The sequence below is a fragment of the Pyrus communis genome, chromosome 1, assembly GCF_963583255.1.
Source record: "Pyrus communis chromosome 1, drPyrComm1.1, whole genome shotgun sequence".
In the NCBI taxonomy this organism is placed as follows: Eukaryota; Viridiplantae; Streptophyta; class Magnoliopsida; order Rosales; family Rosaceae; genus Pyrus; species Pyrus communis.
In genome coordinates this window covers 9,268,334-9,284,527 of record NC_084803.1, presented here as the reverse complement: position 1 = coordinate 9,284,527, position 16,194 = coordinate 9,268,334, and the positions used below count along the sequence as shown (strand labels likewise).

At 37.6% G+C, this 16,194-nt stretch overlaps 2 protein-coding genes across 2 annotated transcripts; one reads left to right on the top strand and one right to left on the bottom strand.

Annotated features, from left to right (window-relative positions):
* Positions 1 to 3,077: 3,077 nt before the first annotated feature.
* Positions 3,078 to 4,577, top strand: LOC137737683 (uncharacterized). Its single transcript, XM_068477262.1, has one exon. The coding sequence runs from the start codon at positions 3,078 to 3,080 to the stop codon at positions 4,575 to 4,577; it is 1,500 nt and encodes a 499-aa protein (XP_068333363.1).
* Positions 4,578 to 12,883: 8,306 nt separating this feature from the next.
* Positions 12,884 to 15,941, bottom strand: LOC137731220 (putative leucine-rich repeat receptor-like serine/threonine-protein kinase At2g24130). The gene is made up of 2 exons (XM_068470325.1): positions 13,385 to 15,941; positions 12,884 to 13,287 (listed from the first exon to the last, which is right to left on the bottom strand). The coding sequence occupies exons 1-2, from the start codon at positions 15,939 to 15,941 to the stop codon at positions 12,884 to 12,886; spliced, it is 2,961 nt and encodes a 986-aa protein (XP_068326426.1).
* Positions 15,942 to 16,194: the final 253 nt, after the last annotated feature.

Here is a 16,194-nt window from a genome sequence, read left to right as displayed (position 1 = left end):
TCCTATTCGTTCGTTTAGGCTGGGGTTTTTAGCTAAATAGTCCTTGAAATTAGTATATTTCTTTGAGACTAAACTATAATGATCGATAGAAACAACGGTTTCTGAGCTTGTCTATCATATATCATGTTCGTATTTCTCTGAAAAATTCATCAATTATTCATGTAGCACCGTTTAGGCCTCATAAATCCAATTATATAGTGACATGTGAATTAATCATATATTTTTTTCATTTTCTTAATTATAAAAAAAAAATAGTTTAAGTGGATTAACGACATGTGCTAGGGTGATGACATTTTTGGTCTGGGTTCACTCCGCAGATAAAGATGATGATTTTTTTTTAAGTTCTCATTTTTGGTTTTATATATTATGAAAAGGAAAAAAAATATGGTTAATTCAAATGTCACTATATGCTTAGATCTGTGTACTCATGCGACGTCACATCATCACATTAATAGAATAATTGATTGATGTTTTACAGAAACTATTTTACGATTTTTTATTATTAAGATAAAGTTAAAGAGTTATGCTAATTTTAAACACAATTTTAACTAAAAGCCTTCCACTTCCTAAACTAAGACATGCATTTGCAAACAGTACTAATCTGTGAAATAGTCAGAGTACTTTGTCTGGACTGGGGCCGGCTGGACTGGACTGAATCGGAGCTGACCACCCGCCCCACCATACCCCCACCTTATTTATTGCCATCATTTTTCTTTGTATTTTGTCGTCCATTCATGAAGATGTCATGCACGCTTTTGTTTCTTTGTTCATTACTTTTTTCTATTTAAAAATAAAATAAAATGATAGTGTTACTCAAGCACCCGTTTCTACCTCCACATCTTGTTCATTTATAGCTATTAATTTTTTTAATTCATTTGATCTAACAGTAAAAAATTTAAAAAGATACGTAAATAAAAATAACTGTGTGATTGGCACTTCCATTTTAAAATTATGAACCCATCCTGTCCTTGACGAGAACATGATGCAAGCATAAATCATGGATGTGTCATGTGGATAACCCACAAATTCAAAATTACAAGCAAATAATGGGCCACATGGAAGCTTTTTCTTATATAATTTAATTTCCTATTTAATTATTTTGGACTAAATTTGTGCAAGCCATTTATGCATTGTCTGCCCGCACGCAAAAAATAAAGAGACTTACATGCACTTTGCGGAAATTTACGCATAATGCTGTGTTAGAAAGTTATTGTATTATTATTTCAGATGACAATATGATTAAGTGCGTGTAAATCATTTTTTTAAAAAAAAAAATGGGAAATTTAGTATGGTTGACCACATGCACAGAGATAGGGTATTACCCAGTAAAAGAATAAGGGGTTTTTTTATATGAAGTCAAAGTAACTAAAAATTGGACTTATTTCAAAAGTCAAAAGTCACTAAAAATTGGACCTATTTCAAAAGGTAGTCTAAAAAATTGAATCTATTTCAAATTTTACCGAAGAATAAATAGAATTGACTTGGATATCGACCCCTTAACGTCCCAATCCCCATCTCGAGTCTCTATATAAATATCATGTGGTCGGCTGCTTCTCAAAATATAAATATTTCAGGTGGTCGGTGTATACTGGGCAATATCTAGGACCCTGCTGCCATCTTGTACAATTTGTAGCCGTTGAACCAGCTACTAACGACTTTTTGAAATATCAGACGGACCCTTTAAAAACGGTAGCGGGAGAAAAGGAAGAGAAGGGGTCCCGCATCGCAATGATTAACAAAAATTAATCTGGATTAAGATTTTAGATTATTAGTCTATTGAGACAGCGATCGAAAGTTCTGGGAAGCTCGAATCGCCGGGAGAGAAGGTAAAACGACATCGTTTCTGGTTTGATCTGTTTGGTTGATCGGAAAGAAGAGAGATTTTGTGTTTGCCGATGTTGTCGTATGATTTACCTCCGTGGAAACAAAGGCTAGCTAGGACAGTTATGTTTAACCCTTATTCAATGCTTTCTGTTTCAGAATATGTCCGAATGAATGCTTCTGCTCATGCTGCTGTTTTATAAGGAAGGCAAATAACAAGGATTCAATTTTTGGTAGTTTTATTTTTTATTTTTTATTTTTTTTATTTTTACGTTAGCCTTCTTTTGTACTTGCATTAAATCCTATTTGCGTGCATGCTGTTAATCTGGACAAGAATGAAGAACCTAATTGAACCTGGGAAGCTCCAACCATTAAGCATTCGCGGCGTTTCGTTGAAGTTCCTCGTTTTCTCATTGATTGCAGATAAAAAGAAGGTGGACTTGTTTTATGCTTGTTCCTTAACAGAAAAGCGCGGATAGAGAATTCTCCGTTTCCGGCTTCTGTCTTAATTCGTTGTACTGCAGAAACAAGTTTCATGTAATTTGTTTTTATTTATTTGTTTTCCCATTCTTCGTGTTTGTGTTCTTTCTTTTTCGATGTTGTGGAAGAAGTAATTTTGACACGGTTGGTTCTTTCCGCAGTGATTTTCTCAACTGAGTTTGGCTCCGAGGATCAAGTTTTCGCCTCTTGCGCAGCAATCAGGTAATGTGACTTTGCTTCTCGGTTCCTTTGTATGTGTTGTTTCTGTGGTTTTCAATTTCTTGTTAGAATATGAGTATGATTGAGAGTGCTAGAAACTGGCTGTAGTGTTTTAAATTGGTATGGAAAGGTCTTGTTGAAGAGTTTAAAGTTGTCGGGATTGAAACTTTAATTAAATCTTGATACTTAGCACTCATAGTTGGATTGGAATTGTGTCTCTGTTTCCTATGCTGATTTTAATACGGAATCACAAGGATTGTTTCAATATAAATAGTGGCATCTGCTCTTACAAAACGTATGCTCAATATTGTCTTCTTCTTTTACTGCTTGTACGGGTTAGTTTGTTGTTGTGTTCATCGAATTTATTACTTGTATAATTTTGTGGTTCGTGAGCTGAATTTCTTCACTTATGTTTTTGAATAGTTTAGTTTTACATTTCTTAGGAACCTTAAATGGAGTTTAAATTTGTTACTGTCTATGTGAATTTGAAGTAAATACTGATGATTTTGAATAGCTTTTTTTCTTTCTAAAAGTCAGATTTTTGCCATATAACTGAGATGGCGGAGGGTAGTGTGCCTTGTGGGATGCCTGAAACTGATATTACAACGCTAACTGAAGCGCTTAGAGCACAGCAGCAACTGCTGCAAAAGCTTTACTATGATCTGGATCAGGAAAGAGAAGCATCATCTACTGCAGCTGATGAAGCTCTATCCATGATATTGCGTTTGCAAGGAGAAAAGTCCGCTATGAAGATGGAAGCGAGTCAATACAAGAGATTGGCGGAGGAAAAGATATGTCATTCCGAGGAAGCTCTTGCCATTTTCGAAGATCTCATTTATCAGAAAGAAATGGAAATTGCTTCGCTTGAGTTCCAACTGCAGGCTTATAGGCACAAGCTTTTAAGCATGGGCTGCAGCACGGAGTTAGGCGCTGGTGAAAATGTATATCCGGAGAATTTGTTGTTTCAAAGGAATGATTTTGGAAGTGGGGAAGCAGGTGTTAATGGGATGATTAGAAGAATAAACTCTCGAGGCGATTTTGGCAGTGGGGAAACAGGTGTTAGCGGGGCTATTAGAAGAATCAACTCTCTACCTCCAATTGAGCTCAAGGAATTGCTCAAACAGAAAAGCACTATGGAAAGAGAAAGAGATAAAGAAAGAGAACGAGATAGAGACAGACCAATGATCCCCAAACCCGAACCTGCTACAAAAATACACGAGAAGAAGGTGGAGCAGGAAGTCAATGTCCAGAGCCTAGATGTAGAGAAGAAATCTCCAAATGATGCAGGCGGGAACATGAATACAATATGGGAGCAGATTAAGAAGTTAGATGCGCGAGTGAAAGAGATATCCGATTATAAAGATTATGGTAGGGGAAAATCTGTACTCTTGAAGGGTCCTCCATCTAGGACTAGTTCATTGCCTCCAATTCCGAAGACATGCATAAGCCCAAAAAATGAACCTGACAGTGAAGAAATTATTGCTAGTTTGGATCAACATAAGCAGAGTGAGAATTTACAGGGAAGGGAACCGATTATTAGCCCTTCGTGCTCCTCAAGCATCCATGATGTCTTTGAAGTCCCACAAAGTTATGAAAACAGTAAAGCTGGTGAAGGAGAGAAGAAAGAACCTTGTACATTGATTGTGAGGCTTGGTAAGCCGGATTTGGTGATGGATGAGACGACAGAAGCATATGTTAGAGATGAAACGGATAGGGTAAAGAAAATGTTGCATACCAAGAAGCAGGAGAACAAAATACCTAAACCAAGAAATGTGATAAGTAGTGCTGACTCAAATGTGAGGGAGACAGCGGTGAGTGGTGGGGTTACTGAATCTCAGCAAGCGAAATTTCAACAGTTGTGGAGGAGAATAGAGCGGCTCGAGGGAGAAAGGAATAATATAAGGCAAGAAATTAGTCATGCGGGCGAAGAGGAGTTGAAGCTGTTCCAGGAGATACACGAGCATCTTAATTTAATACAGTCTGAAATGCGTAGTTGGAAGCCTAAGAAACCCCGTCCCCAGGATGATAAGCCCTTGCACAATGTTATGGAGGTATGATTTTCTTGCGTTTTCCCTTAAGCGTGAATCTTGTTCGCCTTGAATGCAGAGGTTGACGACTTATTTCCATTTCTCTTTTTATTGAACAGGCAATGCTGCACTTTTGGCTTTGATCAAGATCCGGCGATGCAGATGAACTTCATGCATCATCGGTTTTGAACATGCTATCCAAAAAAGGTTCCGTAACGAGTATCCTGACTTTTTCTTCTCCAGTGATTGGTGTGAACATATTCTCTGATTTGGTTTTGGCAGCTCCTAATACATATAACATACACAATGAAAATTTTTGAATCTGTATATTAATCTTACCAAAAAAAAAATATATGTCTTCTTAGGATTGTACGATGGATGCATTCGTGTACATTGTGTGATTTTGAAATTGAGAGGCCGGTTGTAAGTGATATACATACGGAAGGAGTGCTTTCTAAACATACATACCGTGTTTTACATTTTCGATTCCATATAGAAAAAGTATATGACATGTTCAACTTTTGAGCATAACTAAATTAAACTTCTGTATTACCATAAACCAATATGACATTTTCCGTCCATAGCGGAAAGAGATGACAAAAAGGTATAGAAATCTAGTATATCTGGAGAAATCTAATGCAGGAGGTGCTTTCTCATGAGGACCAAGAACTCAGGTAAAAGGGGTTACCCGTAGTCTTTTTATGGAAACCTCGACGGTATGAGAGAAATTTTATTGATAACGAAAAAAGAAGTTACACCTAATTGCTCCCGGGGGGGACATAAACCTTACCCCTCATAAAGAGAGCTACTAGACCCATCCCATCGTCTTATTTTCCCACCCACGATCTAATTCCACCCACCTTAAAAAGTTAAAAAATTAAAATGTTATTTCCCCACCCACTATTATTCCCAAAATAACCTTTAATATATACATACATATGAAATTATAAAATTTTCTCTTAAAAAATATAACAAATAATATCTAAATAAAAACCACTAAGGTCTGCAAATTCAAATGGAAACGACAAAAGTATCCAAATTCAAAAGAATTCGACAACGACAAATTCAAAAATACAATGAAAAATTTCAAATGACTTGCACACAAATTACTCTTTTACCTTTTCAATAGAAACATAATCTTCTACTTTTTCTGTAGAAGCGTCACTTCCACTTGTTCAATAAAAATGTCATCTTCTAAGTCCGTTGATATTTTTTTACTTTCTTTGAATGAAAGGAGATGAAAATTTGAGTTAGGGTTTAAGGTAGACAAATCGTCTCCCACACCTAAACTTTTTTTTTATTTTTAAATTAAGTAAAACAAGATAATTAATGTCCTTATCAGTCTTTTTGCAAATGGACAAATTTGTAATTAAAAAATTTATTAAAAGGTGGGTGGGAAGATAAGATATTGGGGTGGAAATAACATCACTTCTCATAAAACAGAGATAACAAAAACAATATATGAAAAAGAAAAGGGACATAAACCGTACCCTTCTAGAAACGAAAACAAGAGAGATACAAAGAAAAAAGGAAGGGACATAAATCCGTACCCCTCTGAAACCAAACCTAAAGGTCTAAACCTACAAAACAAGTTAAACAACACCACAAAGTTGGGGAAAAAAAAGTAAGACAAACATGGATGCCAAGATGCACATTAATTTGAAAAACGGTAATCAGGTAAGCCACCATAGTTCGAAAACAATGCAGCACAAGCCGCTGGCGAAGGAGAATCATGCCAAGTTAAAGTTGGAGAAGACAAGCCCATGTTAGCAAAATCGTCCACAACAAAATTTCCTTCCCGATATATGTGAGATGAGTAGAAAGTCATTTTCTAGATGCGGTCCAAACAAATAAACCATTGCGTACGAAGAGGCCATGGAGGATCAAAATCAGACGATTGAAGAGCAGAAATAACACTAAAGCTGTCACTTTCCAACCAAAGACAATGCCAACCCAGTTGATATGCAAACTCTACACCAATAATAATTGCAGATAATTCTGCAAAAAAAGAGTTGCGATAACCAATCCATTGGTAGAAACCACCAAGAAAATGACCATGACAATTCCTGAAAATTCCTCCACAAGCAGCAGGATCGGGATTTCCTTTAGATAAACCATTTGTATTAAGTTTAATCCAAGGAAACCAAGGAGGAGACCAAAGGATAGGAAGGATAGTAGGCGCCTTACGAGAGATAGGTCAGATCCCCATTGAAGAAATGATTCAAGTGTCAGAACCCTGAGAGTAACCAGGAATAAACTTTCCACCATGAACAAAACTTTCCCCATAATCTTCTGTTATCTTGTTTCTTAGCGAATTGTCAAGTATCTCAAAGAACGATTTGATTTAGAAGCTAAGTTTCATGATTTTTGGGGTCCTTAAGTTTGTCCCTTGCTAATAATTGGAAGGGGCTTCCCTTGAATTATATCACGTGTGAAATGGCTCCTTGCAGCATGGCCAATTTTGTACACGATTCTTCGTTAATATAGTAGTTAGTACTCGGTAAGAGTACAAGGTAATTACATCAAATTACTTTTCTAAATATCCTAATGCTAGTCAATCATCAAGACAATTAGATAGTTTGAAATACAGTGATTAATAATTCAAAACTTGCATGTATAATATCATAAGCAAATAGAAAAGAAACTACATATTCTTACTAAGGCTCGTGGTCTCGCCCTACCAAACAGAATTAGTTACTAACAATCATAAAATAAAATGTTATTAAGAGCATGGATGGAAAACATTTTATAAGTAAAAAGTCTGAAATTCTCCAAAATAATGCGTTATTCTCTAGAACCCTAATGGCTAAAAATCCTTATTTATACTACTACAGAATAAAATCCTTACTAGAAAAGGTCTTCTAAAAACTAGCAAACATAATAAGTTAAGAGAAACTAGGAAACATAATCCTAATCAAATATGGAAATCTGTCCATGCATAAATGAGCCACATTTCAGGATCTATAGGGCTCCAAAACTGGTCCAAAATACTAGAAGTGAAGCTTCGGACATTCCGAACACAATTGCAAGGAGCCTCAAACCCAAAAGACACCATCTTGGATGCCAAAATGTCCAAATAAGTACAAAACTTCAATTTGACAAAACTGCACGCTGCTTCTTTATTTCATCACCATAAATAAACCGCTTGGTAGAAAAATCTGAAACTTTGAAACGAACACGTTGAAAGACAAACAAACATCGTCCAATTGGAATCACTCCAAAATTCATTCGTTTGATCATGTTTTTCTCAAGAGGAAGTCGAATGTCCTACACTAGAAATATAATTCAAAGTGTCAAAATTCTCACAAAATAACCAATAAATTAATACTAAAATTAGGATAAAATATATAGTATAACATCGACTCATCAATGTGGAGGATTGATTATCGAGCAGAGTTTTCGAGTTTATGAGTAGTCAGAGAAGAATAAGACGCGTACTCTTGGCGTCATATTGATTCACAAGTTTTCCTAATAATTGCAGAATTTCATGTTCTTGTTTATTGAAGATTACATCATTTGATTAAGAACTGAGAATCCAAATTCCATATTCTTTTGTGTTGTGCCTTGGCTGATTATCTTCACCAACATACAAACCCACAGTTAAATAGTTTAAAATACAAGAAATAAAGACACCGAGAAATTTACGAGGTTCGGCAAAAACATGCCTATGTCCTCGGAGAGATATTGCTCTTCACTATGAGAAAAACAGTACAAGTTACACATGAGTTAAATCGACATAACCCAATCTCATATCCCTTGTACACCCACTCACAGAATTTTCCCAAGAGCCTCACTCTACCCCAAGAGTTCTTTCACAAGAGATCTTTCACTCTAGCTCTCTTGATTTCTCTCACCCGTGCCCATGGTAGAGCCAAATGCTCTCACCATCTCTTTGGATGCTCTCACAAAAGGAATGCTCAAAAACAAATGGTGCCCTTCCTTTTTTTTTTTTTTTTATCTCTCGGCTGCACCCTTCATTCCCTTTAAAAACAACCAAATACAAATAAAATAATAAGGCTACTTGCTAGCCTTTTCCTTTTCTCCTCAAAACAAGGAAAGCAACAATGATTTTGTCCACCTTATTATTTTATTAGTAATGTGAGTTGGCCACTTGGCCACATATTCCAACATTTTGTAACATCAATTCTTTCAGATAACGATCGCTAAGTTCCAATGTTTTAGATTAAGTAGTGCATATGTTCAAAACGCATTTTTAACTTTTAATACAACGGTGTTACAGTGATTGTAAGTTATTAAAAGATAGAAAGGAATTTCACATGCAGATAGTGAGGGTAGTTATCCGTGGACGTCACACGAAAACAGATCGATGGATTATATACTCGAAGATTTTGGTTATGGAGGTCATAATCTTGGAGCACCATGTCATGTTGCTCTTCCTGTTTTAATTCTTTACTGCAAGTGGATCGAGCACTGTGTTTTATCATCATTTGTCCCTACCTCCTAAAGCTTCTTTTGAATATTATGGCCATCAACTAGTTAGCGAAAATCGACCAAAAAACTAGTAAGCGAAAGGAAAGCGACTGAAGTTCTCGCTTCCTGAAAACAGTATCTCTAATCAGGTGAAAAGTTAGTGCAATTCTGGTCGAAACAAAGCAACTCATGTTGTAACACAAAGAACATTTTCTGTACAAATCAGGACGTGGAGATCAGGTGCGTGATACAGTTGAAGAGGGGGCAAATGATGTGCATGTCGACTCAGATTCAGCAAAGTTTTTATATATGAAATATTTTTGAAGAAATAATGAGAGCATGATGAAGACTCTGTCATGGAATGTTACCTAAACTTTTCTCAGTTGGGACGGGGAAGGTCATCGAAGGAGAGCGCGGATTGGTCCATACTCAGGACAAGATGACGCTCGATGCAACGCTGTTAATTCTGAGTTTTCAGTTCATAACTGATCATAACATTTTCTAGGGACAAGGTGCAGCAAGAAAATGCTATTGTTTGAGGCTGAAAAATTTTAATTATGGTTAATTATAAACAATTAACTCTGCATGTGTAAGTTTATTTTATGTTTCCGGTCTCAAGTCCGGACAAAGAAGGAAGGGAGGGCGTCAAGTAGTTGACAACCAACACTCTGTTCTTATGTCGAATCCATATGATAGTTAATTATAAACAATTAAGAGAGTTGGGAAAAGGAAAAGCACCTCGGCCCTGTTTGGCCGAATTAATCCATTAAATTTGGGGGGTATTTGCAGAATTATATATCACTATTCGGGATGTAGGGCCGAATGTCATATTACCGTTCGGGATGTGCCGATGTGGTGCCGAACGCCATGTTTGCATACGGGATGTAGTGCCGAATAGTATTTTACCATTCGGGATATGGTGCCGAACATCATTTTCTCGTTTGGTATGTGGTGCCAAACGTCATATTACTCTTTCGAGACCGGTCCCAAGTCGTGGGTGAACTTAGATGAGATGTACGGTATCGTGACATTCATTTTACTTGTAAACAAGAGATCTTAGGTTTACTTCTCAACAAAAATGAATTTGAACCACATTATTACTAATCCATTATGACTTATGAGGCATAATCCACTCCTTTACTCTCTTTAGTATAGATAATATTGTTTGTTAAAAAAAAATATATATTGTTTTGAGTAGGCAAATTGTGTATAAAGTTAGGCAGAAAGAGAAGGAAATGCCTTTTTGGACTGTGGATATCAAATCTGCCTGCGTTGGTTGCCACAAGATGAATACTGTTTGTTGAAATATAGAGTTATGATCCATAAGACGCAAACTTAATTATTGATTAGATGAACTAAAATTCATTAAAGTGATAAATAACAAAGGACGTCTCTGGTTGGTTCTGAGATTTAAGGCACCAATAAAGAAACTTCCCTTTTTGTGCTGAGCGTAACCTTTTGCTAAATTATGACCGCAGAAAAGGCAATGAGCGAGGGAGGTTGAAATGTTTCTGTGAGTCTTCTTGGCTCTCGGAATGGATGGATAACCGTGGTTTACAACCAGTTGTCTTCCTTTAAAAGAAAAAAAAGGGTTTATATTGACAACATATTTACAACAATATTAAAAGCATATCAATATATATCAACTGTTGCTATGGCATTCATATTATAATTGGCACTAGTATAGGCGCTAATATATTGTTGATACAGTTGTCAATATGTTTTCAATATGAATTTCTCTCCACTCTAACAAGAAAATGGTGATGTAAATAGGCAATGCATATCAATAACTGAAGATGGAGAGCCACAGTTGAAAGTACTTGCTAAATAATTGGGAAGTGGTTTCTGCACATCTCTTTTCTTAACTTGCACACTTTTGTTTATTTCTGGTCTTTAAATTGAATAAAACTCAAAAGAGAACCAAAGAATAAAAAAATAAAAAAATAAAAAAGAAAAAAAAGGAATCTGCGAAAATCATTTGGTTATGTAATCACAAAAAATTGCCATGGAGATATTAAGGAACCGAATTGGTTTTCAAATAAAAGTTGAATCAATCTAGATTCAGAATCTTAGTTCAAGTCAAAGAGGGTGAGACTTGACGGCGTTAGAGTTTCGGCTGACAATAATTCCGAGCATATTCAGAGAATATGACGAAGAATTAGAATATTATCAGAATTTTACAACTCATCATGCTTGGACATTCTAATAGTCACCTATAAATATGAGGTTTTACAATGTAGAGAGAAACTCCAACTTGACACACAAAGAAACGGTCTACTCGAAACCTTCACTCTACATGAAACATTCTCATACCCTGAGAAACAACACTAACTGTTTCACTAAACCCTCGGTCAGTACACATTAAGTTCGGTTGAATATCACTAGGTTGATAAACCAGCACCACATTCAGTTTGGTTGAACACCACTGGAGTTGTAAAATCAATTGGTTTAGGAGTACCTTCAGTTTGGTTGAACAACACTACTTCCATTCGGTTGGTTACATATCTAAATCTTAGTCAGTGAAGAGTCCATGATTTTTCCGCTAACAAAGGTCATTGCATCAGCTTTCTTAGTAAAGTTAGGTGTTCTATGATTGGTTACTAACAAATGCATTCCAAAGTTTGTCATTCAGACGGCCGAACTACTTTCACCATAAAGGCGCTCATTTCCTTTGATTATCTTTGTCCCAGCAGCTTGATACTGATTTAGTGCACTTATATTTTTACAAATATAGCTGAAGCTGCCGAGCCCGGTGCAGAAAATCTTGAACTTAGTAGTGAATTGCATAACCTTGTCTTCAGGTTTTAGAATCCTAGACTAAAAGTGTTCATTCCTAGGCCGAAATCGCTCAGTGCAAAAGTCAACAGCATGTTTCGTCACCACACCACTTCATCTCATCAAGCTGACCAAGTTCAATTGCGAATTGGTACGTCAGCATCAATAGCAAGACATGGTTAGCTCAATAGTTACTCGACCTACATCACGGCTTTATAATTTCTAGGACCAACATGTGCTATACGCCATGTTATCCTTTCGGGAAATGCCTCAAGTCTGAGGTGAACTTGGATAAAACGTGGTATTTACATAGTAAAGATCTTGTTTTAAGTGGGCAAATTGCATATGAAGGTAGGCAGAAAGAGAAGGAAATGCCTTTATGGACTGTGGATTGGACTGTGGATATCAATCTTTCTGCGTTGGCTGCCACAACCCACAAGAAGAATATTGTATATGTTGAAAACATAGAGTCATGATGCATAAGCGCAATCTTAATTATTTGATTAGATGAACTAAAATCCATTAAAGTGATGAGTAACAAAGTCTCTGGTTGGTTCTGAGATTAGGCCATCAATAAAGAAACTCTCCTTTTGTGCCGACTGTAACCTTTTGCTAAATTATGACCTCTTGGAGAAAAGGCAATGAGCGGGATCTATATCGACAATATATTTACGACGATATCAAATGCATATCAACATATACATATACATATATATATATATGTACATATCAAGTATTGATATGGCATTCAATATTATGATGACGCTAATATACGGTTGATACAACTGTCAATATGTTTACAATATGATTATCAATAACTGTAGCTGGAACGCTGCAATTAAAAGGGGTAGGAACCAGTCTAAGAAGGGTTTGCTACATAATAAAGAAGTGATTTCTGCACATTTCTTTTCTCGATTTGCACTCTCTTGTTTATTTCTGATCTTTAAATCAAATCAAATTCAAAAGAGAATCAAAGAACGAAAATAAACAGGATGTGCGAAAATCGTTTGGCTACGTAATCACAAAAAAAATTGCCATGATGATTTAGATGGGTTTCCAACTATCAGTATTGCTTCACCAAAAATTTTAAGTAAAAAATTACAAATGAAAGTTCAAATTTAAGATCAAAACTAAGGTGCTTCAACTTTAAGATCAATTTCATCAATCAGAAACGATGCAGGACTGGAGATGTAATCCTTCAACCGACCGATTTCGTGAGCTATATCCTGCATATTTGGTCTCATTGAAGGATTGTACTGAGTGCAGATCAGACCAAGCTCAATCAGTTCCAAAACAACATCCCTCCATACTTTGTTGCACTGCTTAGGCATCAAATCCGCAGCACACCTATCGAGCGCTTGTTGAACTATTGGATCGAGCCTGCGCGGGTACTGACTTTTCACCCATTCGTGAAGGGTTGAACCTTCGTGAACAAGGACATCCGTTGGTCGCCTTCCTGTAACGATTTCTAGCAAAAGGACCCCATAACTGAACACGTCTCCCTCAGTAGAAATGGTTTTTCCCATCGCATACTCTGCATTTCATCAAGTCAATGAAGGAAATTAGGACGTATTAGAAAGTGCGTGCAAAAATCATTTCCCAATGAGTATATGTTAGAAAAGAGTGCATACCAGGAGCAATGTAGCCAATGGATCCGCATAACAAGCCATCTGCTGAACTGAAGGATGCTGAATCATTCGTTGGACCCTTCTCATCGCCACCTTTCACCAATCTCGCAATTCCAAAATCAGTTACCAATGCCGTCATGTCCTCATCTAGTAGAATGTTGCTTGGTTTGAGATCACAGTGCACAACTCTAACAGGTGAGTGATGGTGTAAATAGGCCACTCCTTCAGCTACATCACTGCAGATGCTCACCAACTGAATCAAATTCAACTGATCCTTCAGTCCATGGCTCGGGTATAGGTGACTCTCGAGGCTCCCATTTGACATCAATGGCAGAACAAGAGCCTTAAAGTTCGGCCTACTGCACGCTGTGATGATTCTGATCAAATTTCTGTGCCTAGTCCTCTTCAGAACTCTGCATTCCCTTTTGAAGGTTCCCAAAATATCTCCATCCGTTTTCAAATCCAATACCTTGACAGCAATTACTGAGTTGTCTTGAAGGACACCCCTATAGACATGCCCAAACCCGCCTGAACCAATCAGGCTCGAAGCACTGAAACCACCCGTGGCTTCAATGAGCTCCTTGTATGAGATTCTCGGATACTTGTGTTCTTTCTTCCCTTCTTCTTCATCATCCCCCGAATCCTCTTGATCGAAAACTGCCAAGTGTTTTTGGAATTTCGACCTGTGCATGAGGGGGTACCCGAATACACAAAATATGGGGGTGATAAGTAATGACAGGATAATTGGCAGAATAGCCAAATGATTATGCTTCTTCCGGCAGTTTGACATGCCCTTTATTGATCCACAGAGACCAGCATTACCTAGGAATGAGTCTATGGTCAGCAAAGAAAAGGCCCCATTGTTTGATACATTCCCGGAGAAGTTGTTGAAAGAGAAGTTGAGTTTCTTCAGAGTTAATGATTCCTGCAGAGACACTGGTATTTGTGCATTCAGTTGGTTTGAGGATACGTCAAGTTCTTGAAGATAAGGTAGCTTTCCTATTGAATCCGGAAGAGGGCCTTCTAAGGAATTCACCGAAAGGTTGAGGTACTCGAGGGCAATGCAGCTCCCAAGTTGTGACGGTATTGTGCTGGAAAGATTGTTGGAAGATAGGTCAACTGCTAATACCATGTCCATTTTGCTCAACTCCATCGGTAACAGTCCATGCAAGTGATTGCTAGACAGGTTCAAGTACAACTTCAAGCTCCTCAGGCCTGCAACTTCGCTAGGAATCACCCCTGAAATTTGGTTGTGAGAAAGGTCTAGAATCTCTAAATTGATGCACTTTCCTAGACTTGGCGGTATGGTCCCCGTGAGTTGGTTCTCATAAAGAAAGAGCCTTCTTAACTGGGAAAGGTTTGAAAAACTATCTGGAATGGAACCGGAAAGCTTGTTTTTCGATAAATCTAGAAGGCCTAGATGGGGAATGTCACCAAAGGCAGATGGAATCTCACCAGAGAGTGAATTGTTTGACAAAAACACCCTCTCTAGTTTTGTCATTTGGCACAGTTTGGGTGGGATGGTTCCATTCAGAAGGTTACTAGACAAATTCAACAGGGTGAGGTTGATAAGATTTGAAATATGAGGAGGAATTGAACCGTAAATACTATTAGTATCTATGTGAAGTTGTACAAGATTGGTAGAAAGATTACCAATAATAGGAGGTAAATCTCCCCCAAGATTGTTTCCAGCTAATTCAAGCTCTTGAAAGTTAGAGGCATTAACCAAAGAGGCAAAAAAGGGTTCAAGGTTAGTGTTACCGTCATGGCTCACAAAGCGATTGTAGGACAAGTAGAGGTACTGCAGTTGTGGCATTTTTCGTATAATCTCTGATGGCAACTCCCCACTCAGTATGTTAGACTCTAAATCGAGCCATTCAAGTTTTGAGGAGTTTGAAAGGGCTGCAGGAACCTGTCCAACTAGACGGTTGGACCACAGTAGAAGAAACCTCAGGTGTTTAAGCTCACATCCATCTGGCAAAGGAATTTCACCGCTTAAAGAATTGTTAGAGAGGTCTAAGTACTGCAGAGAAGACGAAGAATGATTGCAGAAAAGCGGCATTGGGATTTCACCAGTGAGCTGGTTGCTTCCCAAATTGAGATACACTAATTTGCGAAGAAAGCCAAGTTCAGCCGCAATGCTTCCCTCGAGAAGATTGGAAGATAAACTGAGTTCTCCAAGTTGAGAAAGAGTGCCTAACTCACCTGGAATGCGACCTTTGAAAAAATTTCTTGACAGATCAAGAATGTGTAAGGAAGAAAGATTAGCAAGAGACGGGGAAATGGTGCCTCCGAGTGCCCTTCCACTAAGATCAAGCTCCACGACGCGGTCTCTAGCTTTGTTACACTTGATGCCTGACCAATTACAAACATGAACACCCAAGGAATTCCAGTCCTCTAAAGCCCGGTGGGGGTCCGATACAATCCCTTGTCTGAAAGAAAGCAAGGATGCCTTGTCCTTCATTATTTGAGCAGTTTCTTGGCATAAAACCGCTTCCAACAAAACGATCAAACAGAGAAGCTTAAACACAGAAGACCTTTGAAAACACATCATGATCATGTCAATCTTCTTCGAGCTAAAAGTTTCGAAGAAATTGACGAAAACAAAGTGATCAGAAAGTACCGAGAGAGCAAATCAAGAGAAGCATGCACAGGCTGCACGAGCTTAAGAACAAGATAATGCAAAATCTTGGACATTTCCAATGCCAATAAGTAAGCACTCAGAAAATGCGTAGAAAATTATGAACCACCTTGTGCCTAACTGCCGTTGAAGGCATGGATGTACGTTTGGCGCCTACGATCTTTGACTTCCG